The 27,705-nt window shown below is 37.1% G+C and overlaps 1 protein-coding gene across 5 annotated transcripts in view; it reads right to left on the bottom strand.

Moving 5' to 3' along the window:
* The window catches only part of NFIA (nuclear factor I A), a 377,477-nt gene that overhangs the window by 324,585 nt on the left and 25,187 nt on the right, over positions 1–27,705 (bottom strand). Inside the window, exon 3 of one of the 5 annotated variants that reach the window (XM_030324301.1) lies at positions 25,312–25,465. The exons of the other annotated variants lie outside the window; for them this stretch is intronic. Coding sequence (XP_030180161.1) covers positions 25,434–25,465 — 32 coding nt within the window. The 3' untranslated portion in view covers positions 25,312–25,433. Of the gene's footprint in view, positions 1–25,311; positions 25,466–27,705 lie in introns of those variants that run through there. 5 annotated transcript variants of the gene reach the window in all.

Raw genomic sequence — 27,705 nt, 5'->3', positions numbered from 1 at the left:
AGATGGATTTTCTTGATTCGTTTTGTCAAAAATGTATTAGCAAACCTGGCCATATCTTCACTCTATTCCTTTTTTTTTTAATGTTTATTTATTTTTGAGAGAGAGAGCAAGCGCCAATGGGGGACGGGAAGCAAGAGAGGGAGACACACAATCCGAAGCAGGCTCCAGGCTCCGAGCTGTCAGCACAGCACCCGATGCGGGGCTCGAACTCACGGACCATGAGATCATGACCTGAACCGAAGTCAGACACTTAAGCAACTGAGCCACCCACGTGCCCCTTCACTGTATTCATTAAAAGCAAACTGGGCTTACATCATTTCTATCAATTACAATCAATGTTAGCTTACCCATATTTAATTGTAGAGAAATGTATAAAACTGTGACCTACCAACACAAAATCATGCTCCTCTGCTATTTAAATAGGTGCTGGTAAAGCTAGAAGTAGGAACAAGTCACCAAAGTATCAGCTGTAGAAGTTTTCTGGGCACATTCCAAAAGTCTACATCTGCTTGGCAACAACTCAGAAAAGAGATACGGTTACTCTTTTTACAGTAACATAGCTTTCCCAGGCTTCAATGTATAAAAAACAGCTTGCTCTGTATCAGAAGAAAATCCAACCAGATTTGCAAAAATCACATACTCACTATTCTACCCCATCAACTTAAACTTTACTGCCATACATAGAACCAAAATCATCAATGACATGGTTATCATATATTGTCCTGTTCGTGTGGTCTAAGAGTCCAAGTGGGATTTTTTTTTCCTTTTCTTTTTGCAACATAAACACTTAAGCATTTAGTGATAAAATATTAAAAGCGTGAGGCTCCAGATCCAGTGAGTACAAGTTGCTGATAAAGCACCAGGCACCAAAGAAAGGTGTCAAGTATGTTAAAATATGGCTCTAGCTTAGACATTATGGGCCCTATTCTTTCCCTAATATGCTTGCCTTGTTCCTACTGTCCACAGCTAAATGCGCACATCAGCACTAAAATGCATCCCCTTAAAATCTAGAGAGGAAATTCAACACATCTATGTCAATGAACAAAGTAATTGTCACATTTGTTCACCACAAACAACAGATCTAGACACTGTTTTTAATTATAACATTAATTGATCTTTTGTCACCACTAATTAGAGCAATAACATCACATTTAGTTACTTTACTAGCAGGAGTCAACTTTGAGTTGCTGGATAATGCATCAGTCGGGAAGAGGGTGAAGCAGGCAGAAAAAAAAAGAATTTAGGGGAAAAAAAAGTCTTACTATTTTTAAAGAAGAAATGTTTATCACATTGGGTGCGTTTTTATATTTTAATCTTATGTCTTGTGAAAACTTCATTTGGTCTCTTTGCAAATAGAGTTCATACTATCATAGAAAATGCTCCCTCATCGTTGGGAAATTACAGACAAGGAAGAATAGGTTGACGATCAGAAAAACTACCTTTGTGCCTTGAAAAAGACAAGTCACATGAACCTGTCATAGCCCTAGTCTGTGAGAAATGTAAGGGACTTTAATGGGTGTTTTAGTAGAACCACTTAAAATTAAGTGATGAATTGGAATGGGAAAAGTTATTCCAATAAAAGCAAACAAATTAACTAACCTGACCTTGGTCCACATAAAAGATTCATTTTCTTAATGGAAACAAACTCTTTGAGTCTAGCTCAGGTTTAACCACTGAAGTGTATGTGGAACCTAAATTAAGCTATAGAAATGTATGCCTCCAGAAACTCAGGTGTACATGCACAAGTAGGTAAGGGTTCTTATAGCTGTGGGATATGCCGCTGGCATGGTCTAGTATGACCCACTTCTACAATGATTACCACATGAGTCAGAAACCTGTTAAGACCCAATTAACAAAAATGTTATGCATCACTGATGCATGTTTTGTCCAGAGCTTAATTCCACTGTTTTCCTAAGTAAATTTTGTCTTTTCTATTCATTAACTTTCTCTTCCCTTGGGTACAAGTAGCAGCTTCTCCCATTTTGTTTAAAAAGGTTACAGAAGATCTGAAAGTTACAGGGCAACGGGCACGTCTTTGTGTCCACTACTCAAAAAGAGTAAGACAACACTGTCTTCATCACACACTTGGCATCTCTGATGTCGTAGAAACCAGGAATTTTTATTTCACCAGCAGTCTGAAAGACAGCATCAACGTAGCCCAAGCAAACTGGAACGGGATTGGTCTTTCCTCTTCTTCCTACCTCAACGACCAAAACTGTTTTAATAAAAAGTAGAAGTCATTACCAAAGAAGTCATTCTGGGAGCATAAGAAAAGCTTAAAGTCTAAGCTAGTGAGACAAGACAATCGTGTTTGAAGCAATCAAAGACACTGACTTTGACTTTTTGAGGAGAAGAGTCAAGGAAAGTTCATCATAACGATGCGAGAACCATTGCACTGGGTCAATTCCCTTGTCCATTAAGCCAGGATTCTAACTTGAACGGGGGCTCCTCTAAGAGATAGTTTGAAGGAAGTTATGGCTGCACTCTGAATTTTTCTCAAAATTCCTAGCTTTATTAGAAATCTTTAACATATTCAATATTTTGAAACTCCCCTTGGAAAATAGCCCTAATGGAAATACAGCAAAGAACTAGTCACTTCAGATAAGAAAATATGACTGCTTTTCTTTCCATAGATATATTTCACTTGCAAAGAAACCGTCCTTTAAAATCAAGTTGTGTGATGGGGCACCTGGGTGGTTCAGTCAGTTAAGCATTTGACTCTTGATATCAGCTCAGGTCATGGTCCCAGGCTTGTGGGATTGAGCCCCACAGTGAGCTCCACATCAGACTCCATGCTGAGCATGGAACCTGTTTAAGATTCTCTCTCTGCCTCTGGCCTTCTCTGCCTTTTGCACGTTCTCCCTCTAAAAAAAAAAAATTAACTAAATTTAAATTTAAAAAATAGAAATCAAATTGTGTGGATTTATGCTTGATCTGTAAAACAATGGCAGATATGCATACAATAAACTAATCCTGGGGCAACTGGGCTACTTCATATGGTCTAAAAATGACCTTTACTTAATCTTATACTTTTAACATTTGGAAGATTTAAAAAAAAAAAAAAAGCATGAGGTAGGCACCACCATTTGTTGGAAAACATACTATTACACTGAATGTGTGACCTTTGGAAGGTCACTTCACTATCAGAACCTGAGTTTCCTTATCTGTAAGGTATAGGACACTGTATCAACTAACCTCCCTCAGGTTTCAATTCCTAAAATGCTCTTTTTATGTATGTAAAATCATCAGTTTCCATTTCATGCAGGCCAGTGTCCCTCTTCAATAACAACACACGAAGGAGTATGTTAATAAACACTTTTCCTCAGGCTACATGTTTTTTATTTCATACATAATAAAACTCATCATTATTAACTGGGCTCTTCACATCTCATTATGGTCCATTATTCTTCCTCTTCATTATTTATTAAATTAGTTAGGTGTTCAGTACAATTGTATTATTACACCATTCACCCAAAATAACGGCACATGAAATAAGGCTAACTAAAATAAACAGCCCAATCCTAGAACATGGGCAGTTTCATCTGAACCATTCCATTCAATTCATAAACTTCAAGGGTCTGGTATTTGCCAGTGGCTTAGAGCGAGAGGGTCAAGGACTTGCAAAGGCCCCTGCTCTTGAGGAGCTCCCAGTCCACTGAGAAAGCCAACTCCTATTCTACTATCGGTAAGTGCTGGGTGTATACAGGAGATGCATCAGTATTCCACACATTTTCAAAGGTCCCTGAAGAGTAAAAGGTAAGGTTTTGGTGAATAACACTTGGGCTTATAATTTTAAACAGAGAATAATGGAGGAAGTTTTCTACTTTGAATAGTTACTAATTTTTCACGGTAAGAAGTTCCCTTAAAAATGTGGCAATCGGGGCGCCTGGGTGGCTCAGTCGGTTGAGCATCTGACTTCGGCTCAGGTCATGATCTCACAGTCCGTGGGTTCGAGCCCTGCATTGGGCTCTGTGCTGACCGCTCAGAGCCTGGAGCCTGTTTCAGATACTGTGTCTCCCTCTCTCTCTGACCTTCCCCCGTTCATGCTCTGTCTCTCTCTGTCTTGAAAATAAATAAACGTTAAAAAAAAAAATTAAAAAAAAAAAATGTGGCAATCTCCATCAACTCTCTTCCCAGAAAAATTCGCAGGTAGTCTAAATTCTGCATTCAATTTCAGGAACTAATACACAGACCATGAGTTAACCTAGCCTTTTTGTCCCGTTCACTATTAATTAATGGCTTATGCATGGCTTGAATGATGGCATAGTAACAATTGTTGATGAATCAGACAGGGTGAGATGAAACTAAGATATCTTCTAATGCTCATGATCTTTGAGTCTAGACCTCTAAAGATTCAAAAAGAGTTCCATATGTTGGAAGGTGAACTAGAATCAACAAAAGGACATTTGTGTGTGTGTGTGTGTGTGTGTGTGTGTGTGTGTGTCTGTTGTCAAAAAAACCAACTAAGTACGAGATGGCAGAAACCATATGGGCAGCAGTCGTTGTTAACATACCTTCATGACAAAAGAGAACTCCATCAACTCTGTGTCGTTCCTGAGGTGGAATCGGGACCAAGGAGAGATGTTAATGAGAGACAGATTTCAGCAAAATAAAAGAAAGCATTTCAAACAACGTATATTACTAAGACAGAAGAGAGTGCCTCATGAGGAAGGAGCTCTCCTCCAACCTGAGTGTAGTACAAGAAGATGGAACGAGGCTCTAATTTCAGTTTTGCCTTAATCTAGACACAGGAGCTGAGGCAAGCTTCCCTACTCGTAAATAACTTAGTTCCCTCACCTGTAATCTGGAGGTTATAAACCCACACGTAAGTCAAATGAGACGGTGAGAAAGTGTGCACCCCAGTATCTTGCAGATATTAGGTATTCAACAGAAGTTCCTGCCAACCTTCGTCCCTACTCCCCCAGTCCCTCAGTTTTTTCTGGAAGTATTTAAGTAAAGGCTGTTGGGGATAACACCTAGGAGGTTCCTACAGAGGAAGGCGGTTAGACATGATGGCCTTTAATATCCTTTTAAGTCTAGGGTTTGGTTAGCAAAACTATTCTTAGGTGATAGCTCTTCTACGTTATGCATACAAAGTCGGAATGATTTACTTCCATCCACCTCCCTTCCTTAAGCAGCCACCTAAAAATCAGAATGAATGCTCTTATTTTTCTTCTTAGGTATTATATGCTTGCTAGTTCATTCCACTTTATTTCAAAGAATTTTCCATAAGCTCTTAAATGTTTCCATATGACACCATATTCGGCAGGTAACCTGAGTTCATACCATTCCCTAAACACGAGTCCCTATAAAACGTTCCAGAATCTCTTTGTGTGCTCTGAATAGAATTTGTTAGGCTGCCAAATCATTCGGTCTTCTCTAGATAGCCTTGTCGTTCCTAACTTGGTTATCGAATTCTTTTATCAGCATATTTTAATCAAAGCCTTTCAAAACAGTCTGAGGGTTAGGAAATACCATAAGGTCTAAATGAAAAAGGCAAGAGGGCAAAATATAACTACCGACAGGGACAAAAGCAAAGGGCTACTCTGACTTTGCTTTAGGACACAACAGCGGAAGCTACTGTCATCTTAGGAGGAAAAAAATGCCAGCTCAAATGTCACATGTGAATAAATTATTGGCCGTTCGTAAACAACAACAAAAAGAAGGTATTCTGGTCTTATTCCCAGCCCATGAGTTTACACAAGAGCCTGAGTTGAAATAATTTTAAAAGGGGGGAAATCTCTCTTTTGTCAAGAAATCATCATCCACCACTCAAGCGTTTTAAAAATAAAATGAAAAATTAAAAAAGGAATTAAAGTCCCAGGCTCCATGCCTCCTAAGGCAGCAGAGATTCACTCCTCTTGTGGTGAGAAGCAGGGATGGTGGGCGCAATCCAGAGTCACAGCTGCTTTGGAAGCCGCCGGGCTCTCCTGTCATTTCAGAAGCCTTGCTGCACGCAGACACATTTGAACATGGCCACCTGGATTCCCTCCTCTCATGGCGGGAGGCCAGGTTACAGTGGTTCCATCCACTGCTGCTCCCGAGAAGGAAGAAGGAAGGCCTCTACACAGTGTTTGCCACCCTAGATGCGGGCTGATTTTTCAAACAGGGCAATAATTATAAAGAGAAATACTGGCGGCCTCCTCCCATCCAGCCCCAGTTTTATAACTAAAGGAAATCATTGTTTCTTTCATTATTATTTTCTTTCGAGCATGACAATAAACACTCTTCAGCGAATAACTCATCAGTGGAAAGCTATTCAAAGAATTTTACATTGATAACACTGCAAATGTGGAACTGGAAAGAACTTTGTTGATAATTTGTTCTGAACCTCTCACTATTCGCATACCTGGAATGTCTGCTCCTCTGCTGGTCAAAATAGAAAATCCTTATAAGAGATTTGTAATACAAATCTTCCTGTCTATTCCAGACAGAATGTTTCCTTCCTTTGTGAGCCAGTGTCTCCTATATAACACTCACTACATTATTCAGTTGTAATGTCTGTCTCCATTGCAAGACCTTAAGCCTCTTGAGAGTAGGGCTCAGTCTTATTCAGCCATGGATCCATAATGCCTAGCAGAATGGTTGGGTCCGAGAAAATTCTCATGGCGCCTCAAGAAGTGGTTGCTGAATTAACTTGGACCAAAGGACACTGAAGGTCAAGAAGCTAAAATGACTGGCCAAAGATCACATGGCTAGAACAAGAATCCAATCCCCAGCGTGTTCTCAATTCTTCCACATGGACTCGCCCATGCTAAACGAGAAGATATTAATGGCTATAATTTTATTGTCCCTCAAAACCCAATTATTCTTCCTTCAGCAACTTTTCCTCCAATAAGGTTCTCAGATTCAAGAAAAAGGATTCTGTTTTGCCTCGTATTAAACAATTTGATAAAAAGCTAGTAAACAGAGAGGTTTTACACATGCAAATCTGCCCTTGCACCCAATTTCAATTCTCTTATTCTCCTGATCTATATTCCTGCTCTCCAGATGGACCATCAGCTTTATACCAATGCCAGCAACAGCTTGTGTATTGTTTGTTTAAAACAAAGATGATGGATTAAATATCATATGCAATGTGAGGAAAGAGGTTAAGGCTAATATTCCTGTTCTGAAATATATCATAAACCCAGTCCATGTAGCTTTTTTCCCCCAGTGGATTCGTATAAATAAAGATTTAATTTTATTTTTCAGACTCATAGGAGGAAGCATGCATTCATCTAGAATATGGAGCCTTTCCATCGCTCCAGATTTATTCTCGTTCTAAGGCATCATTACCCTCCAAATTATACAGACTTATGTCATTTCATTGAAACACTCATTCACCCATCACATGCCCAGATCCAACAGTAACACTTTTGTTTTAAAATTATGCCAAAATGAGCAAACTTGAAATTCTTTCACCTATATTTGAGTACTCTGCAAAATGTCTTTAATCATCTCAAATAAATTCCAACCAAAAAAACCTACAATTTCAATGTGAAATACATAAACCAAAGAAATCACAGCAGAGGTCTCTTTTTGTACCCTATGCGTTATTATATGAAGCTGCCTAAAAAGTACTTGCCAGTAGGGTGGACTATGTATCAAATCCAGCCCTACTGTGTAGGTTTCCTGCCATGATTATGGATTCTGCTTGGCATATTTATATGTCATCTCCATTAGGAAAATGATGGGGGCGGGGGATGGGGGGGGGGAGGACACTTCTAGCTTTTAGAAGGCAAGATGGAAGAACAGTGCAAAATGCAAAGATAATTCTATTAAGGGATTCTGATGATAGGATATCATTTAAGTAGATTATCATCAACAAAAGAATACTGATTAGGGTCTAGAAGTCCCATGCGGAGTATCTCTAGAAGAAGAAACTAAAGGTTGAACTCTCTCTCCGTTTCCTTATGGCTACAAGGATGTGCGTATAGAGTAGAAACATGGAGCCCATCTGGAAGGGTTGCAAACATACAGTCTAATCCTTGACACAATCCAGGTATCAGCTTCTTGACCACAAGTTCTATTACTCTGCCATTTCTATCAACTAGTCAGGTTGAAACTTTATTTAAGGCTGGAATTTGGCCCTCCCCAGTTGCACCATGAAGAGAAAATATTTAAAGAAAGGTGTTTTGCAACTCCTATGTTTGGAATGAGTGATAAAATCTGTAGTGCTACCAATGCTTTCTAGATGCCAGTTCAATGATATCCATTTTATACGTCAGGACAAAACAGCAGCAAGACTGTATGTCTAAAGAGATACTCCACAACCCTGTATAAACTCTGGGATACATGTGAGTTAGTCTAAAACTTTAAAAAATGACCCTTATGGCAACTTGACTGTGAAAAGCATGACTAATCCAGTCTTATTGCACTATAACTTTTTCCCCATTGCCATTTTCTCTTGTATGTTTGCACGTGTGAGAGCATTAATAGACAAACAGGAATATACAAGCATCCAGACAAATAAAAAGATACTATAATACAGAATATGTTCCCACTGGTAATATAAAAAAAAGAGCCACAAATATATCATGGGTAAATAAGCAGACACATTAGTAAATTTAACTTTCAAATATGGAAAAATGCCATTCACAATCACAGAATATTTTGTTTTTCTAGGATCTTGAAGCTAAAATTTCGGTTAAATGAAACCTAAGGTCCCTTACAGCTATAACATTCTATGATTCTTTGAGTGTATTTTTATTTATTTGTTCCCTTGAATTTTTTCTTGTCAGGGAAGGTGGCTCTAGCCTCCCTTTAGAATATCTTTCCACCTACACATCTTCCTACTGCAATAACACAAGTTAAGCTGAACGCACAGTTATGTAACTTTAAGATCAAAAGAAAATGGAAAAGAGAGTTCTACCCCATACCCCCATGATATCACCACCAAGGCCCAGCTAATGAACACTTAGTTTTACCAATATACTAAAGGCTGCATCGAAATACTTCCCAATAGGTTGGGAGAAAAATTCTCCTGGATTCTTTGGATTTATTGTGGGGGGAGGGAGGGCAGCGGGAATCACACCAGTGGAAGTTACCTGAATGATGGCATCTGCTGTTAAAATTTCCTTCACAATCCTCTTTAAGGACAGCAGAAAGGGTCTTTCATTTGTACACATCTACTTACCGAGTGCAAATTCTTTGCCTCATAAAGTGAACTTTATTTGTGCTTAATGTATATTCACCATTTCCTGCTAATGAGGTAAAAACTGATTCCAGATGAGAAGAAAAATGTCTTAGTTTTCACTGAAAATTAATTCCAGGACAAAAACTTTTAAGAAAGTTAAAAAAAAAAAAAAAACAGCTATAACTCTGTAAATCAATTTCTGGTATCTTGCGCATGTATTTTACTCCCTAGAATTTTTTTTTTTTTTTTTTGGAAGAGAGTCAGTTTATGATAACACAGTATACTTTTACATTCTGAGCATAAGGTTGCTAATTTCCATCCAGAATCCGAAGAGAGCCTATGTTTTCTTGCCCAAAAGAGAACACTTTTTTTAAAAGAGCAATACAATAGGGGCATAGACTATCACCTGAAAACACGAGCGTTCAAAAACCCCTGGAGAAAACAGAGTTAAAGATGATCATCTAATCAACCTTAACTCACACTACAATATTAGCTTATTGCATCATCGGCAGAACACAAGTCACACGCTGTACTCAGTCCACTCCATTGAGTAACAGACAATGCAATGCTTTAAATTTGATTTCCTAATGTCCAGGAGGTCAACCTAAGACCTCACAATTTGTTAATATATTTACTGTAAATGTATTTGAGATTTAAAAAAAAAAAAAAAAAAAAAAACAGGAGCTGGCATTATGGCTAATAGATGGCACGAATTAGCCATCATATAATGCAAAGCATTGCCATGTTCAAGTTAAATCTGATTTGGGCAGTTACAAACCGTAAAAGCATCTTCTGTCCTGAACTTCTTTTGACTATTTTGACTATTTTGAACTTCTTTTGAACTATTTTGACTATTATTTCCCAATATTTTCATTTTTCCTTAAATTTAGAACCAGCTACAGTATTTAAAGGGTAGTCTGTGTGAGCGTTTTGTAACGAACATAATTGTCAAATCACTATGTCAAATCACTACATCAGAAGGTACTATAGTATTGTATGTCAACTATACTTCAATTTAAAAATAAATAAGTAAATAAAATAAAAATGTCTGTGGTTCAAAAAAGGGGGAGGAGGAATTGTGGGAGAGCCACTTTTCCGCTTGAAATGGGCTTGAACTGCAGGTTGTTAACTTCAAAAACTGGAACCAGAGAGGGCCTAGTATGTGTTACCCTGATCACTTTTAAAAACATTTTCAATAATATCCTTTGAGATGGGACCAGAAATGACTTTATCACTTTCCCAAATACTTCACTTAAAAGTGTATCACTCTTTTGATAGCAGCTCTGTGTTACTGAAAACACCAGTGTCATGGCAGACGTAAAATGAGTGGACATAAGAATAAGACCATTAAAAACGACCAGAGTTTGCCTGGAATGCCCAACCCTGTGTAGCAACAAACGTTGATTTTGATTCTAACAATATTTCCAAACAATCCTTAAATCTGGCAGACAGAAAGAATACTAATCACCTAGATAAATGTGTTTCTTCTACATTCTGGAGAAGCGCCATAAGAATATATCAAGTTTAGTAAGCTTATGTGAGTAGAGCACTGTCCCACTTGGCATTACTCATTGAATTTCATATTATTTTATTAGGATTTGGTACAAACACTATGTAAAACTCTACAATTAAGTTAATTCAATCTTGTCATCTCACATAATTACAAATATTCCAGAGCCCAGACCAAACCTACAGCCATGTGTACACCACATAAATTTAGGTCCAAGAAATCTAGTTTGACCTATATAAACCAAAAAATATAAATGGGTAAAGGAAATTCCTTTTCCTTGCCCTTGATCCAAATAGGCTATCTATACAGATCAGGTTCCCCCTGGGATGTGCATTTACCCACAAAGGGAATCAACTACCAAACTTCTAAATATGCAAACTTTCTCCTTCCACTATTTGTTTGTAAAACAATATCAAAGTTAAAAAAAAAAAACAAACAATAATATCAAAGTTGATAAGGTCACAGATAAGATGGGCTGAGGCAAAGCTGTTAAAATTGAAGAGCATTAAGCATAAGTATCTATTCACCAGATATAAATCTGCTATTTGATTAATAATTTTTCATTAACAATTTACCTACTCTCACACATTTCTTCCCCAAAAATGAAGCAAGCAAACATTTTGAGGCATATATATTTCCACAATAAAGATTTTCACTTATAATAAATGAGTCAAACTTTCAAACCTAAGGACTGAATTTTTTTTTAACTTTCCTGAGTTTTAGTCTGAACAGATGCAAAAATTTAGCAAGAAATATCACTAGAGTTATTTCAGCCATACAAATTATTTAATGAGTACCCATGCAATCTATGCCAAATAAAAATGAATAACACAGTGTAATGCCAACTTCTCTGATTAATGCATCCTTAGCTTACATTTCCATACAGTTTCTCTTAATTAAGAACAAACAGAAATTTCCTCTCAACTGAACACTTTAGGTTCAAATTTACTTTCTAGAGCTATTTCTAAAAGTGTACATCATTTTGTTTTGCTGAGTAACTGAATCACCTCATGTGATAAAGCATTAATTATGTGGACCTGGTAACGAGGAGCACTTACTGGGCTCAAGAACAGAGGCTGAGGAGCTTACTAGTGAGATGGACTTTGGGAGTTGGGTAAGAAGATTTTGTGTTACTAGGGAGGAAAATACCTAAATAGCAAAAATCATCACCAAATTACATGCATAAATATTTGAAATTTCATGGGAAAAGATCATCCAGTAAAAAGGGCTTAGGTACATTATGTCTTTCAACTCAAGATCACAATTTATCTGAAAATGAGCCTGAATAATTTTCTGCTTATATTATAGGAAGAAAATACCAATAGTATCTTTCATATGCTATACACTTTCTCAGAGAGTCCTGAAATTTCCTCTAGATCAAAGTGTTTGGATGCCTACAGAAATTATTTCTTCCACTAGTCTTTGGCGTTCACGCTCTGGTGCCTGAATCACGTGATAGTCTACCAGCATAGTCTGGAGTCAAACGCTACCTTCACCCCCACTGACTTGCTATGTGATCTTGTGGTAAGATCTTGTGTTTCCTCCCTGGAGGAACTCAGTTATCTCTCTTTAGACCAGTCTCTCCAACACACCAGCAACCACAACGGCCTTCCTTTCTTCAGTCCCTGCGAGACAGACAGACAGAAAGACACACGCACACACACACCCATCTCCCACCAAATTCTTCGCACTTGATCTTGGCCCACGAGAAAAAGCCTAAAGACTGGGTTCTACTTATATCACAAGATGAAAGGCAATTTGAGATAGGGACTGTGTCAAACGCATTAAACTTAGAACCTTATACACAGTAGGTATTTAATAAATATATTTGAGAGATTTAATACCTAACTGATAAACTGCAGTCTGTCAGGACAATGAATTATTAAAGCAACTATTATTAGTGAAGAATATGATGATCTCTTAAAACATTAAAGTTATGTCCACCAAATAATATTAAGTAAAAGGAAAACACAAAACTATGTAGTGCTGAATCATTACATACCCCAAACCATGCCTACACATGAATCCATATTGCTTTTCTATGTTCTTAACATTATTACAGACTTGACCACAAAGAATTAGGGTAGAGAAAGACTAGTTACTAAATATAAGACCTTAAACTTTCAGGAGGAAAAAAAAAATAGTATTAGGGAGACCAAGTGAATCCCGTATCATAACCCAGTGATTCATTACAAACATTCTTTTCTCTAGGGCTCGTTCTTCCATCACTATGGAGGGAATTATATCCATAACCTCCATTAACATTAATGGAAGGTAGCCACATTATTTCAGCAGAACTCCACTAGTGAATCAGGCCTGTAAGAAAAAAGCTTTCATTTATTAAGTTTATAAAGAATTCCTGATATAACACAAATAGCAGTGCCTCTGTTAATTTCCATGATGAGTGCACTCATGCTGGAGAGAGTGAAACAGAACAATTAAACTAATTCTGCTATATCCACAGAAAATATGGTTCATAAAGCTATATGCTTCTAACGCCTTCTAAACCCCTCCACTCTCAACTATAGACTATCCTCTGATACTCGACTGTAATTCCAAAAGGAAATGGTAGTTTTCAAGTATTTCTCATCATTAAAAAAAAAAAAAAAAAAAAAAAAAAAAGCATGCTTTAAAATGGAATGTTCTAACAAAATACACTCACACATGCAGGGAATAAGAAATTTACAAGCCGACACAAGGTCATTATTTAATTTTTAATTAGGTTTCACCTAACAATGGAAAACTAAGTCTTCCTCCATCCATTTAACAAAATGCTCATTTAGAATACTCCATGGCTTAGAAAGCTTCTGAACAGATGTCTAAAATGAGAATTCAAGACTCAGGAAAATATGAAACTCACTTTACTCTGTTCTCAAGTGATCTGATAAACAAACAGCCTCACCCACTGCAGTCATGGTTGATAATTTATTTCTAGAGTCTGATGACTATATGGCAATTCACTTTGCTGATGAAACATTCTTTATTTGGGTGGGATGCGCACAGATACCAACTTAACGAATGTCATTCCCACAAGATAATAGACCATAGAGAAGACGCATGCCAGGCAGCACTGCATTGAAAAACCACTTTTCACCTATCAGAAGATGCCTTAACAACTGACAGTGTTTATCATATTCAAAAAACTTCATTCCTGCTAGGCAAAGATCCAGAGCCAACTTTGTTTCTTCATTAAGGTCATCGAAACTTTCTAATATCCGTGTTTTCTGCATATTTGCAGTTACTAAGAATCCTCACCTTTGCAATTATTTATAGCAGCACTGGGAGGGACAGATATGTACTGTGAAGTTATTTTAATTAACTCAGGGTCTCATTTTCACCATATACAAGACTTTGCTCAAATCCATAAGACAATTCTATCGATAACTGAAGAATTCTTCTCTGACTTTATTCTGGGATCTCTAATTTGGGCCTCACATTTATACCACTGAACTCTGTTATAACTGGGCAGTCCCAGAATGAGAAAAAATCAGCATCAGACCCAAACTCTCTTGGGGGAAAAAGAAGGGGATTCCTCACACTAAAGGAAGGACTAAAGATACAGCAGATACTCCACAGATCACCCTTGGAGGGAAGGAGGAACAATCCAGCTGCAAGTGAAGAAAGGAAAGGAGCAGGGAGAACAATGATCTTCACCATCTTTTTATAGGTTTGAAAGTTTCATGCTTTAGTGAAGGGAATGTGAACATTTATTTATTTTTTAACGTTTATTTATCTTTGAGAGAGAGAGAGAGAAACAGAGTGTGAGCAGGGGAGGGGCAGAGAGAGAGGGAGATCCAGAATCCAAAGCAGGCTCCAGGCTCTGAGCTGTCAGCACAGAGCCCGACGCGGGGTTCGAACTCACAGAGCGTGAGATCATAACCTGAGCCGAAGTCGGATGCTTATCCACGTGAGCCACCCAGGTGCCCCAGGAATGTGAAATTTTCAATATGCTCTTGAACCAAACTTTAAATATGCCAAGGGATACTATGCCAAAGGTACCAAATGTGGACCTTCTCTCTCTCAGGGGCAAAGGCAACTGGACAAACCCTTTCAACTCTGTCCATGAAGAAGCTGGTGGGTTCCTTACAGGTAGCCTAGCTCAATGGTTGGCACAAGGTAAGCGACGGGTGTTTGCTGAACAAATAAGGGCAGACGTGAAGACATCATATACACTGCATGCTCTGTGCTTCATCTGAGCCATGTGCCATTTCCAGAACACATGCCATAAACCCCCATCTGCGTGCTCGGTCCCTGCATTTTCCTGCCAACCTCCAAGACCCTGCTTTGATGTCATCTCCTTCACAGAAGTATTTCTCTTTCTCCACAACTCAGAATCAATACTGTCCTCTCTTGAGTCATGTGGGTCCCTTGAATTCTACTATAAAACATACCAGCAGCACCTGGGTGGCTCAGTCAGTTAAGCGTCCGACTTCAGCTCAGGTCATGATCTCGCAGTTTGTGGTTTGAGCCCCGCGTCGGGCTCTGTGCTGACGACGGCTCAGAGCCTGGAGCCTCTTCAGATTCTGAGTCTTTCTCTCTCTCTCTCTGTCCCTCCCCCACTCACACTCTGTCTCTCTCTGTCTCTCAAAAATAAACAAACATTTAAAAATTTAAAAAAAAAGAAAAAAGCATACCACTTCACATGTTTTGCCTCTTCTCCTACCAACCGATGAGCATCTGGAAGGGAAGGACAGCTTCTTGATTTTATGTTTCTCCATCAACATGACATGTTACCATATTTCCAGTAGAGGATTAGTATGTATTCCTTGAATATTGAAAATAAGCACTTCTATCTATGCCAATCTACCTTCCTGTCTGAATACAACACCCAATTTTCTCCTGAATATGTTAAAATACCCAAAATGTGGTGTCTGTGGCCAGATCTTTCCTAGTCTCCTGAAGGGACTCTCAGATTACATACTATGAATAAAGTAAACATAGAAAAGTGACAAGAAGAATGATAAAAGTCACCATGTACACACCATGTCCAACCTTATCAAATATAAGCCTTTCAAAGATAAGAAGAAAGGTCCAGAACGTTCTCCTGAGTAACTCTGACATGCCCTCACCTTCCAATAAAGATCAAATATTGGCAATGAAGTAAACTGGCCATACTCAAAAGAAACACAAATGTGTTCTTTTAAAAGTCAACTTTTAAAAAAATACATGGGAAAATAATCTGGAAATCAATTTCCTCTGAAAGGTGAAAGGAAATAATGTTCTCTTTTTTTGTACACACACCTTTCTAAATCACAGAATTAATCACTATTAAAAATTAAAAGAAATAAAATTTATTTTATGGAAATATATCTTTTAAAAGGTTTTAAACACCACTTAGAATCAGAAATCACTAACTATTTTTCAAAAGCACACTTTCATTTCATGTATTTAGCTTATTACATTGCTCAGGGCATAGGAAATGAAAATCACTATTATTTTTAATCTTGTGCCAACACACCTACAAGATCTACCACTCACTGCCCCTAACTCTACTCTGTCGTCTTTTACAAGGCTCCCTGCATTTCAGCCTCACGACTACTCTTGCCAAAATACTTCCTGAAACACGTTATGCTCCTGTTCAAAAACCCTACCTGACTTTCTATTGTCTAAATCTTTCAACTGGCACTCTATGTCCTGCCCTACAGGAACCCGTCTCCTAACCGAATGTCTCAGCTGACCCCACCTGGGGCAAAACTGCATATTCCTGCTTCCACAGCTTCCCTCATGCCTCGGCCCTGCTCTCCAGGTCTTCTACTAGTCTCTAGCAGCACCCCTCCTCACCCACTAAAAATCCAAACAATCCTTCAATCCGTAACTCAAATTTCATTTTATCCAAAAGCTTTCTAGACTGTCCCAATACTTCACAAATTCTCTCCTGAATTTCCACAAAACGTGTTCTCACCCGTACTTATTTTTATATGCCCAAGAAAAATGTATGCTTCATACAAGCAAGGCGACACTGTGTAAGATTACATCCTTCACCAAACCTAGCATAATGGCTCATGTGCAGTTGACAATACATATTTGTAAATTAACTATTTCTAAGACAGTAATTTGTAAACTTTACATTGTAAGATCAAATTAAAGAACAGATTTAAAGACTATCACAATTAAATTAAGATACGCTCTATATCACGAACAAATAAAATGCTTTCCAGACTGACAATCTTCAAGTAAAACTTTCATTCTAATCATATTCCTAACCTTGTCACAATTTCAGGGCTAATACGACATTGGAAATACTAACCAAGCAGGATAATTTAAATTCCTCAACCCCAAATGACTACAAAAATTAACAATAAAAAATCCTAAACTCTGCTGGTGACATTTTATTTCCATAGATGCACAATGTCGTTAAAGCAAACTCACTAGTAACAATAACTGCATATGAAATGAGTAAATGTCAGACCTACAAAGGAGAGCAGAGTCTGGTGGGGCAGTATGAAAACTTCATTAGTCCACTGTATGCAAACATGTCCCTAATTTTAAATGGGTCTTAGAGAAGAAGAAGACGGTGTACTGTACTAAGTCACCCTCGAGGCGGCTAACTGCATTTGGGTGGCCACTAAAAAGAAAGTTTTCTGACCTGAGATGTGAGCTATCACACATGTAGAAGACATGGGTAAAAACTACCTTTAACGTGTCCTCACTCACAACAACAAAAAGGAAAATACAAGACGTTGAAAACAGCTGGACGCTCTGAACGAGACCAGCCTACACTAAAAAATTTTAACTGAACATGGATTCAGACAGGAACACTTTACCAATTCCTACACACGGCGCACGCGCGCGCACACACACACACACACACACACACATGCGTACGCACACATATGCTTCACCATGCATCTAATGAGTCACGTTACTCTCTACCACAGGTAAATGGTACTGTACCTTGATTTTAATCTCTACTTATTAGTGATTTAGAAAGCAAAGTGTAGCTTTTTCATTTTAAAAGTGTATTAAATATGGAAGATTCTAAAAAGGACAGAGAAATATAATCTTAAGCAAATAGAAAGCATTTATTTTTTTAAATGGCACGGCTCAACATACTAAAGACATACTCAAGCTGCCAATTTTTAGAGCATGGGTTTTTTTTTTTTTTTTTTAAATCTTTCTATTTTGGACAAATAGGATTAGGCTTCTTAGACAATTCTTTGTTGTTTTGACTTCAACAATTTATGCAAATGAGATGTTAATTAGTGTGATTGTAACTTAAATTATGCTTGTGTAAACCTCTCCATTGGTAGAAAAGTGTGGGAATCTACACAACTGGTATTTAAAGGAGCTGTACTAACCCCCTTCTGAAAGCCCAGTATAGCAAGATCACTTTCATGTCTTTACAATTTGTTTTTATGAGGTGATAACATTTTTACAAATACCATCATTTTTGGTTTTTTATATTGTAAGTGACAGTCTGACATTTTACAACTGGCTTATTGAAAACAAGAATTGAGCACTCTAGCAGTAACGGACATTAACTGCTGAATAGAGATTCAGATGCTAATGAGGTGAGAGGGGCTCCAGAAAGTTTTGATAAATGCTACACACACTCTAACTAGCTGTGAATGTGGGTTGACAAAGAACATCTACACCAGGGTTCAATAAAATGTAACCCTTTAAATTAATCATACTGGCAGTATTTAATAGAATGCACAACAATCTCCTTTTCTGTTGGCTCTAAAGCTGGAGAAATGCAAAGTCTTCACAAATGAATGCCCCCACATTTCCCACTCCACATTGCTACTTTCATTTGAACGTCTACAGCTGTTTCAAAAGTACTTACTGTAAATAGCAAAGTAGAAGCATAATTCAGAGCCTGACTCTTTCACAACATTTTTCTGTCTAGATTTTTCCTCATTTTTCTGTCTAGATTTAAACAAAAACTAAATAAGAAAAAAAAAAAAAAGTCTGAGGTTTGAGTGCCCGGGTACAGAACCCAGAACATAGTAGTTTCTCAATAAACGACAGTTATTGTTATAGGAAAGTTCTGGCAACGTATAAAAAGAAAAACCATCTGCTCACACAGGAAAAAATAAGAAAATTCAGGAAGTAAGGCCTTCTGTCTTCCGATTCATAAACTTAAAGTAGGCCTTTGTTCTTTGGGAGCTGTTGGGCAACCTATTTTATAGCTTGGGTGAGGAATTCTCTTTATACAGAAATAATAATGTCCTATTAAGTGGAACTATAATGAGCCTTATTATCACAAATGTCAGGGAACCTCGATTTACTTTATTTAATTTTTGATGTGCACATGAATAAAACTCTTCTATTGATTGCAAACTTGTAGATTTCAACAGACTACAGCTCAAGAGATCAACCTTGTATTTCTTGAGCAAATGCAGAGCATTAACATGTTATTTCTTCTTAAAGTGACAATCCCTAATATCCTTTTTGGTTTTTGCCAATTTTAATCTTGGCAGGAAGTGGAAATCTGTGCACTCAGCAACACTGCAATCTTGCTGGCTGTCAAAATTATGTGTCAGCCAATGCCTGAGTGGTATTCCTGTCATTTCACCATGGTAAGAAACTTATCAGTCTGACATATAAAGCCTCTAAAAGCAGTGATTTATGCCAAAATGTAGATGTACATACCCACCACCTAAATTTCATTTTTATAATTCCCACAATTATTATAACTTCCCCCAAATATATATTCAGATTGTAGCTCGACTTCAAGGATGCTTTTAAAAATTCAAGGAATAATTATGACTTTTAAAAAGCTTTCGATTAAAAAACAACTAAATTTTAAAACACATGTGTGTCTCCATGACACGTGTGTGTACAGTTTGAAAATATGCTTGCCTACAGGTATGGCATACTTTTTTAAAGAATCATTTTCTCCCAAACTCTCCATGTGAACTACACATGTCCAAGACAAAAAGCTAATTGTTTCTCAATAAACTGCATAAAAATGATACCTTTACCCTTCAGCGAGCACTGGTTACTCTCTGACTTTTCAAGAGTAAAACCTCTCACTTAAAAAAAAAAAAAAAAAGTGAGCAAGTAGAGAAATGTGTGCTATGGCTTAGAAATGGCCATTTAGCCAAATTGCATACTTGTGCTGTGTCAGCGTCCTGGCAGAGTCAACTCATTCCACCGGTCTAATGGATGGCAATTGAATTTAATTAACAAAACTCCTTTGACTTAGTTTCATACTGTGCGGAATGTAATGGAATCTCCTCTCTCTCTTTCTCTCTCTCTTTCTCTCTCTCTCTCTCTCTGGCATTCAACTAAAAATGTCCTTAACTGATGTCCACTTTAAGAATATTAAAGGCTATACATTATACTTAGAAGATATAATACAGTCATCTCCTTCCCCATGACTTAAATTTAGTTACTGAATTATGCAACATAAAATAATTAAAAAGATACTTTGATAGTGATACACAGTATAGATTCAATTACCACAATGTATCCATTAAAGGTACTTTTATAGTATGAATAAAATGCAAATCCTCTTTATGGATCAATACCAGAACATAATTCTATTCTTCCTCCTAAAAAAAGGAAGTTAACCATTATAAATCATCTTCACATGAAAATGGTAAAAAGGTGTTCCTTTAAAAGTGTTCTGTTAATCTCAATATAGTAAGAATGTTACTTTCTCTGTTACACCCATTTTAAAACTGTATGCCTAAATTCCAGCAATATTTGATAATCAATAAACAGAAAACTTATTTACCAATCTTCTTCATACTTATCTAAATGCCTGACACTAAATTCACAGAGGCATTTCTATTAATTAAATAATCTTTTCTAAATAAAATCAAGAACACACGAAAAGAAAAAAAAAAAAAAAGATGCTCCTAAGGGATTCCAAGTAAATACTACTCTCCCTAACTTTTGCCTGGCTGGGCACTCTGAGACAAGTTCCTATGATTGATTATTGTGGTATCGCGGAATCTTTGACTTTGAACCATAACCTTTTTTTCGAACAATGACAGTTGGGACCTACCATTTGCCATCTGTAGAGATGGAGGGGGGGAAAGGACTTCACGTACATTAATCAACCAATTAAGAACAGACTTAAACAAAACACTAAAGCATAATAAACCCCTGACTGCTTAATAGCTTTCTACTTTTAATAGTTGTCTTCCTGCAGGCTGCTCACAGGATTAGGAGGAATCTGTTCAAGTCTTAACAAAAATTGCATGAGCAAAGGGAAAAAAAGTGAGCCATTCAAACCAGGCATTTTAAATTGTGAAAAATGCTACTGAAGGATTGATTCCACAGTTCAAATCAAAATTTAAGAGGCTGATGTACACACCACCTTATCAAGGAATCTCAAGTCAATACAAACTATGGTACTTGTCTCCACTGAAGTATCCAAAATGCTTAGTACATACAAATGATCCTCTTAGTTTGAAATTTTAGGTGACTACATTTTTAAAAGCACCACTCACTCAATAATTTATAGTATATCACTTGGCATAAGGTAATTTTCCAGGAGAGTTTGAGGCTTTGGTTATTGGTAACACGGAGAAAACATAGTCATAAAAATTGGAGAAAAGTTAACAAAACAAGGTAAGGTCTTACGTTTTCTCTGATGAAAATGTGATCAGCAAATGTAGTGTTAAACAGTAAGGCATTAATTCAGTCTTGTTCACGAATAAAAAATAAATAGGAAACCAAGGGGAAAAAGTCAAGGATGCCTACCTTCACAGGTTAATTCAATACTGAATTGAAGGTACTAGCCAATGAAGTGAGAAGCGCAAGGAAATAAAAGCGTAAGATTGGAAGAGCAGAAATGAAAATGCTACTGCTTGCATTTGATATGATTAGCTGCACAGTAATCAAAAAAAAAAAAATTTACAAACCACTGGCTGAAAATATGTAACAATAGCTGGATATAATAAGATCATTATACAAGAATTGACTGTATTTCTATACCAGAAACACACAGTTAAAAATATACTTTTAAAAACACGATTTATAAAAGCAGTTTCCAAAAAGATGTTGAAGACCTGGGTGAAAAATTATTCAACTTTTCGAAAGATAAAATCTAAATAAATGGAGAGGCATACCATGTTCATAGACGTAGTAAGATTTGATAATAATAAGATGTCAATTTCCTTTCAATTCAAGGGTAGATTCAATACATTTCTAAGCAAAATCCACGCAGGATTTTTCATGAAACTTGACAAAATGATTCTATTACCTCACATGTATTAGAATTGCTATTATTAAAAAGGGAAGAAATAACAAGTGCTGGTGAGAATGTAGATAAAAAGGGAACTCTTGTACATTGCTGTGGGAACGTAAACTGGTGCAGCCACCATAAAAACAATATGGAGGCTTCTCAAAAACCTAAAAATAGAGCTACCATATGATCCGGCGATTACACTTCGGGGTATTTATCCCAAGAAAATGAAAACACTAATTCAAAAAGATATACACACTTCCGTGTTCACTGCAACATTACGTACCATTGGCAAGATACAGAAACAACCTAAATGCCCATCCACAGGTGAATAAACAAATGTAGTATTATTTAGTCATAAAAAGAAATCTTGTCATTTATGACAATATGAAGGGACCTTGAGGGCATTATTCTATATAAGGTAAGTCAGACAGAGAAAGACAAATACCATGTGACATTTTATATATGCAATCTAAAAGAAATAAAATAAACCAAGCTCACAGGTATAGAGAACAGATTGATGACTGTCAGAGATGGGGGCTGGGAGATGGGGGAAATGGTTGAAGGTGGCCAAAAGATAAAAAGAAAGTTAAAAAAAAAAAAAAGGGGGGGCACCCGGGTGGCTCAGTTGGTTCAGTGTCCGACTTCTTTGGCTCAGGTCATGATCTCAAGGTTCATGGGTTCAAGCCCCACATTGGGCTGGGCTCTGTGCTGACAGCTCAGAGCCTGGAGCCTGCTTCGGATTCTGTGTCTCCCTCTCTCTCTGCTCCTCCCTTGCTTGCGCTCTAATCTCTCAAAAATGAATAAAGGTTAAAAAAATTTTATATCAAAGCTAATTATAAGGGCTTAGCAACTGAACCAGCATGTTGTTGGTACAGGATAGACAAATTAATCACTAGAACAGAGAACCCAAAAACAGAACCACAGAAATATGAAAACTTAACAAATGACAGAGGTGCCATTGAAGATCATTTGGGGAATAGAGAAACTATTCAATAAGTGATAAAGTGGAAACTGTTATTCACATAGAAAAACAAATGAAACTGGATCCCTACCTCACATGACACACAAAAATAAATTCCAAACGGAATACAGATGTAAATGTCAGATGAACATTTAAGGATGTATAAAAAATACCATCTATTCCCAAACTCAGAGTAAAGAACGGTATTTTAAACAGGACACAAAGCACCAACTGTAAAACAGAAGATTAATAAACTTTTACTATATTAAAATCAAGAATTTGTGTACATCGAAGATATCTTAAAGAAAATGAAAAAATAAGCCACAAGTTATGAAAAGATATTTGCAAACACATAACACAAAAAAAGTAGAATCCAGGCTATATATAGAATTCCTAACAAACCAACAAGAAAAAGACAAGCAACAAAATAGGAAAAAAAATGAGTAAAAGACATGAGCATTGATTTCACAGAAAAAATAGTGGCTTACAGATATACAAAAAGATGTTTCATCTCATTATTAATAAAATTAGAAATGCAAATTAAGGCTGCAATAGAATATCCTTTTATAGTTACCAGACTGGCAAAAAGTAAAAAATCTGGCATTGGTGAGTGTTGGAGAAAACAGAATCTTTTGTACAGTGCTACCGCTAGTGAGAGTGTAAACAGATACAAATAGTTAATAAAATAACAGTATCTTCTTTTGAAATGTAACACTTACACACTCTGTGATTCAACAATTCCACTATTAGGTACATACCCTAAAGAAAACCTTATACATATGCTCCGCTAAACATGTTACCTACCATACATAACACTTGTTAGTTGCAAGAAACTAGAAATATCCCATCAATCCACCACTAAATGGCATATTACACAAGAAAGAAGAATAAATTACAGTACACTTAGCAACATTAGAAACATAATGTTGCATGAAAATGCAATTTCCAGGATCATGTACATATGTATGTGTATATATATGCATACATGTATGTATACCTAATTTTTATAAAACTTAATAAGACTTAACAAGATATTTGATACACATATATGTGGTGAAAACATTTTTTTTTCATAGGAGGGGAACAGTAAACACAATACTCAGGATAATGGATGATATTTTCAGGGAACATAGAAGTAAATGCAAGGTATTGGTAATATTCTCCTTCTTGAGTGCAGTTGTAGATTCACAGGTCTTCGTTATAATATCTTACATATATTCTTACGTTGAAAAACAAAGTGAAAATAATGAAATCAAACCAGTAATGTTTATTAAAATAAAGGATTTTTCACAATATCTTAGTCTTTCAGCAACAGTCCTAAAAAGTTTTAAAAGAAATACAACTGAATACGTATGTTGACTTATTTTAATAACACTGTCCCTTTTTTCTCTAAGAAAATGTATGAATAATCAAATTGAGGGGTGGGAATCTTCATTCTTTTTTACTTGAATGATATAAATAATTTGTATTTTGAATCCAATCTCAGCTCCCCATGCCAACAGGGAGGATGCTGTGATAAAGGAAGAAACTCCAGTATTGACAAATTCAAACAGCAGATAATCCACATTTCTGCTTGACTTAAAATGCATCAGTCAGCCTTTTAACATTGCATTTTATGTCCTGATTATACTTGGTTTCAAAGAACTTCTATTCTTGGGAAGGGACTAAGAAAGGACGATCCACGTTTATTGTAGATGGTTGGGCAGTAATACACACACACACACACACACACACACACACATCATATACTGTATGTCATATATCACACACACACACACATCTCTCTGTGTGTGTGAAGAAATCAACAAGGTGGTATTGTTGTGGTTTGGCAGAGAGGGGATGATAGAGGAATACAAAGCTGCCTTCCAATGAGAATGTCTTATTATAAATAACTCAGTTAAAGAACTGAGTTTCTATGAATTGTCTCCAAGAGAAAATTTTTGAAAACCTGACTGAACAGGAGTGGCATGCAGTCCACAAGGATGAATTTAACTGAAAGGAGGCCGTCCCTGTTTCACTAGGAGCCTGGTCAGAATTCCAGCACATGTGTTTTACAGGTACACAGATTACGCTGTTCTTTAAAAAGACATTCTACTTCAAAATGCCTTCCCAGGTATGCTGAAATAAGAAAATGAAATAGCAATGTCTTTCCATCCATACTTTGCCAGAATAAAGGTGATCACCAGATGCAAAAATATAATCAGAGAATTAAGTAATAATTAAATAAGTTAGAATTTCACTGATAAGCATTATAGCCGCTGATATAAAGTTACTGTCTACTAGTCAAGATCCCTCCACTATATGCCATCTAAGTACACACTCCTCACCCTGAGAGGTGCTCAGCTAGCAACACCAAACAAGAGAAGATGAATACAAGAAAGGCCACGAATTCATCGTGATAGCTTCAACTACAGAATAAAACTGGAAAATAACCAATTTTTTTCCAGATGCTATAATTTCACTAATTAAACATCTCCTTTAGAAATCAATAATCCTCTAAGAGAGAGAGAAATTAGAATGCTTTCTAATTCAAGTTCTTAAACATAATTTTTCCTACAATTTTAAGAAAGGAAAAATAGATATTTACTTCTTCAATACAGTCTGGGGCTAGTGCTTTTGTCATTCAAAGATAATTTCTGAATTATTGTATGACAATCTACAGTATCACAACAGATATTTTTCCTTCTCAAGATTCTTATTACATAGCTATGCATTGACCTTGACCTGAATCTTATACTTCAGAAACAAGAATGGAATTGCAAGGAGACACATATTAAAATGCAAGTTTTTTCATTAGCCTAACAGTTATAAAATGTTCCAATCCTACGAAGTACACTGGTCAAATCCCACACTTTCTACCACTTTGCAAAGTACAGGCGGGCACACTATCCTCTCTGCAGCTCTGAGGTCCAATTAGGATGTAACTGAAAAAAAAAAAAAAATTACATTCTAGTTTTCATTCCCCACTAGAATATTTTTAGTGACTGTTCACCTAAAGAAGATGTCCAGATTTTGGTCCCCTTTAATAGTCTATGAAAGCACAAAAGAATGTGCTTCATTTTCAGTTTTCAAGAAAATTGATTTTCATATGATTTTAAAAGTTCTTGTTTCTCATTATTTTTAAGGTTTCAGAGGAAAAAAAATGGAAGACAGTAATGTATATTCTGTCAAAATGCTTCCATTATCCTTTGCTGAAACCAGTAGGAGGTTTTAGATATGAAGACGGGGCCAGAAGGAAACACTTTACGGGAAAATCTGCAGTGGAACGGTGTTGATAATGAACATGCCTAGAGAAATAAAATCATGAATGCTGTATGTGTTGGGGGGGAAGAAACTCTTATCTTCAGTTGGGTTCTGTTTCCCTTAGAGAGGCTTATGTTACCCTACAATCAATAGGTCTCCAATTAAACAAAGAAAATTTACATATGCTGGTGCATTTTGGAGCTAATGAAATTGGTCTAACAGTTTTAATGAGGGCACAGCACTGGCTAGCAGGGGGAACTTAGAGGAGTCACCACATACAACGGGGCCCAACGCCTTCATTCTGATCTTTAACTCTTCTACTACTACTGCCTCTGGCCTCTCGAACCATGCCAAAAGTTACCCTGCTTCGTTAAGAACAGACAAGCCTGGAAATTCTCACTTGAGGTAAGGGTATGATCCACACACACTTTCCCTGCAGAGCAAGACAGTGCGGGGTTCCAAAAACAAACAAAAATGGGTGCCATCCTGAGCAGAGTGCTCCATTTTTTTTTAATTTTTTTTTTTTAACGTTTATTTATTTTTGAGACAGAGAGAGACAGAGCATGAACGGGGGAGGGGCAGAGAGAGAGGGAGACACAGAATCGGAAGCAGGCTCCAGGCTCTGAGCCATCAGCCCAGAGCCTGACGCGGGGCTTGAACTCCCGGACCGTGAGATCGTGACCTGAGCCGAAGTCAGACGCTCAGCCGACTGAGCCACCCAGGCGCCCCGGGAGTGCTCCATTTTTAATCAAGATCATGCTTTTTAAAAATTCAAGCATGAAGCTGATATCCTTTACGCTCCCTCCCAGCAGGGCACTGAGCACACAGTAGGTACTTGATAAATGCCTGCTGGTGGATAAAGGGGACTCCCTCACAAAGAAGTTGGAGCGGTGGCTTTACAACTTGATCACTTTCCTAGGTACACAGTTCAGATAAAAGTCAAGACCAGGATCTTAGATGGGAAAACAAACAGCCTGAATGTTTTTTTATAAATAGTCTAGCATCACAAAACCTTTATTTTCAGAATTAATGATTATTCACATGTCAGTACCTCCTTTGGGTTAACATGAAACTTTGGATTTTGGTGAGGAAACAAAAATCAGTTAACATGATAAAGTGAGAAGGGAAAATCATTCTGACCAAACAACAACAACAAAATTAAGCATAAATTCAGTATTCCTGAGGGAACAAAAGCTATATTATATGTCACCTCGTTTTTCAATCCATATTATAAACATCTCACAACTTTTTGCTTTGTTCAAGCCTGATTTTCCACTTTGGTCACTAGCTCAACAAACGTACTGAACACACACCAGGTGGTGAGCCCTACATACCCGTATGGGGGAGGGTACACAAAAATAAATACAACTCAGTCTCTGCTCATAAAGAAATCACAGCCCAATTTGGAAGACAGATCATTTTATTACGATGCATGAAGTTCTAACGGTGAGCACTACCACAGTGCTAACAGGACACCGTGGAAATGTCGGGAAGGAGCCCTCAGCCAGTGCTGGGGTCAGAAGGTGGCCTAAGCAATGTTAACCAATTTAAGGTGAGTGAGGATGTGCTCAGAAGGAATGAGATATATATATATATATATATATGTGTGTGTGTGTGTGTATATATATATACACACACACACACACACACACACACACACACACACACACACACACATATATATATGTTGTATATATTATATACAATATATGGGTGCCTGAGTGGCT

Source organism: Lynx canadensis, chromosome C1 (assembly GCF_007474595.2).
Source record: "Lynx canadensis isolate LIC74 chromosome C1, mLynCan4.pri.v2, whole genome shotgun sequence".
Classification (NCBI taxonomy): domain Eukaryota; kingdom Metazoa; phylum Chordata; class Mammalia; order Carnivora; family Felidae; genus Lynx; species Lynx canadensis.
Note: the sequence above shows the minus strand (reverse complement) of the source record. Positions and strands in the feature narration are given on the sequence as shown.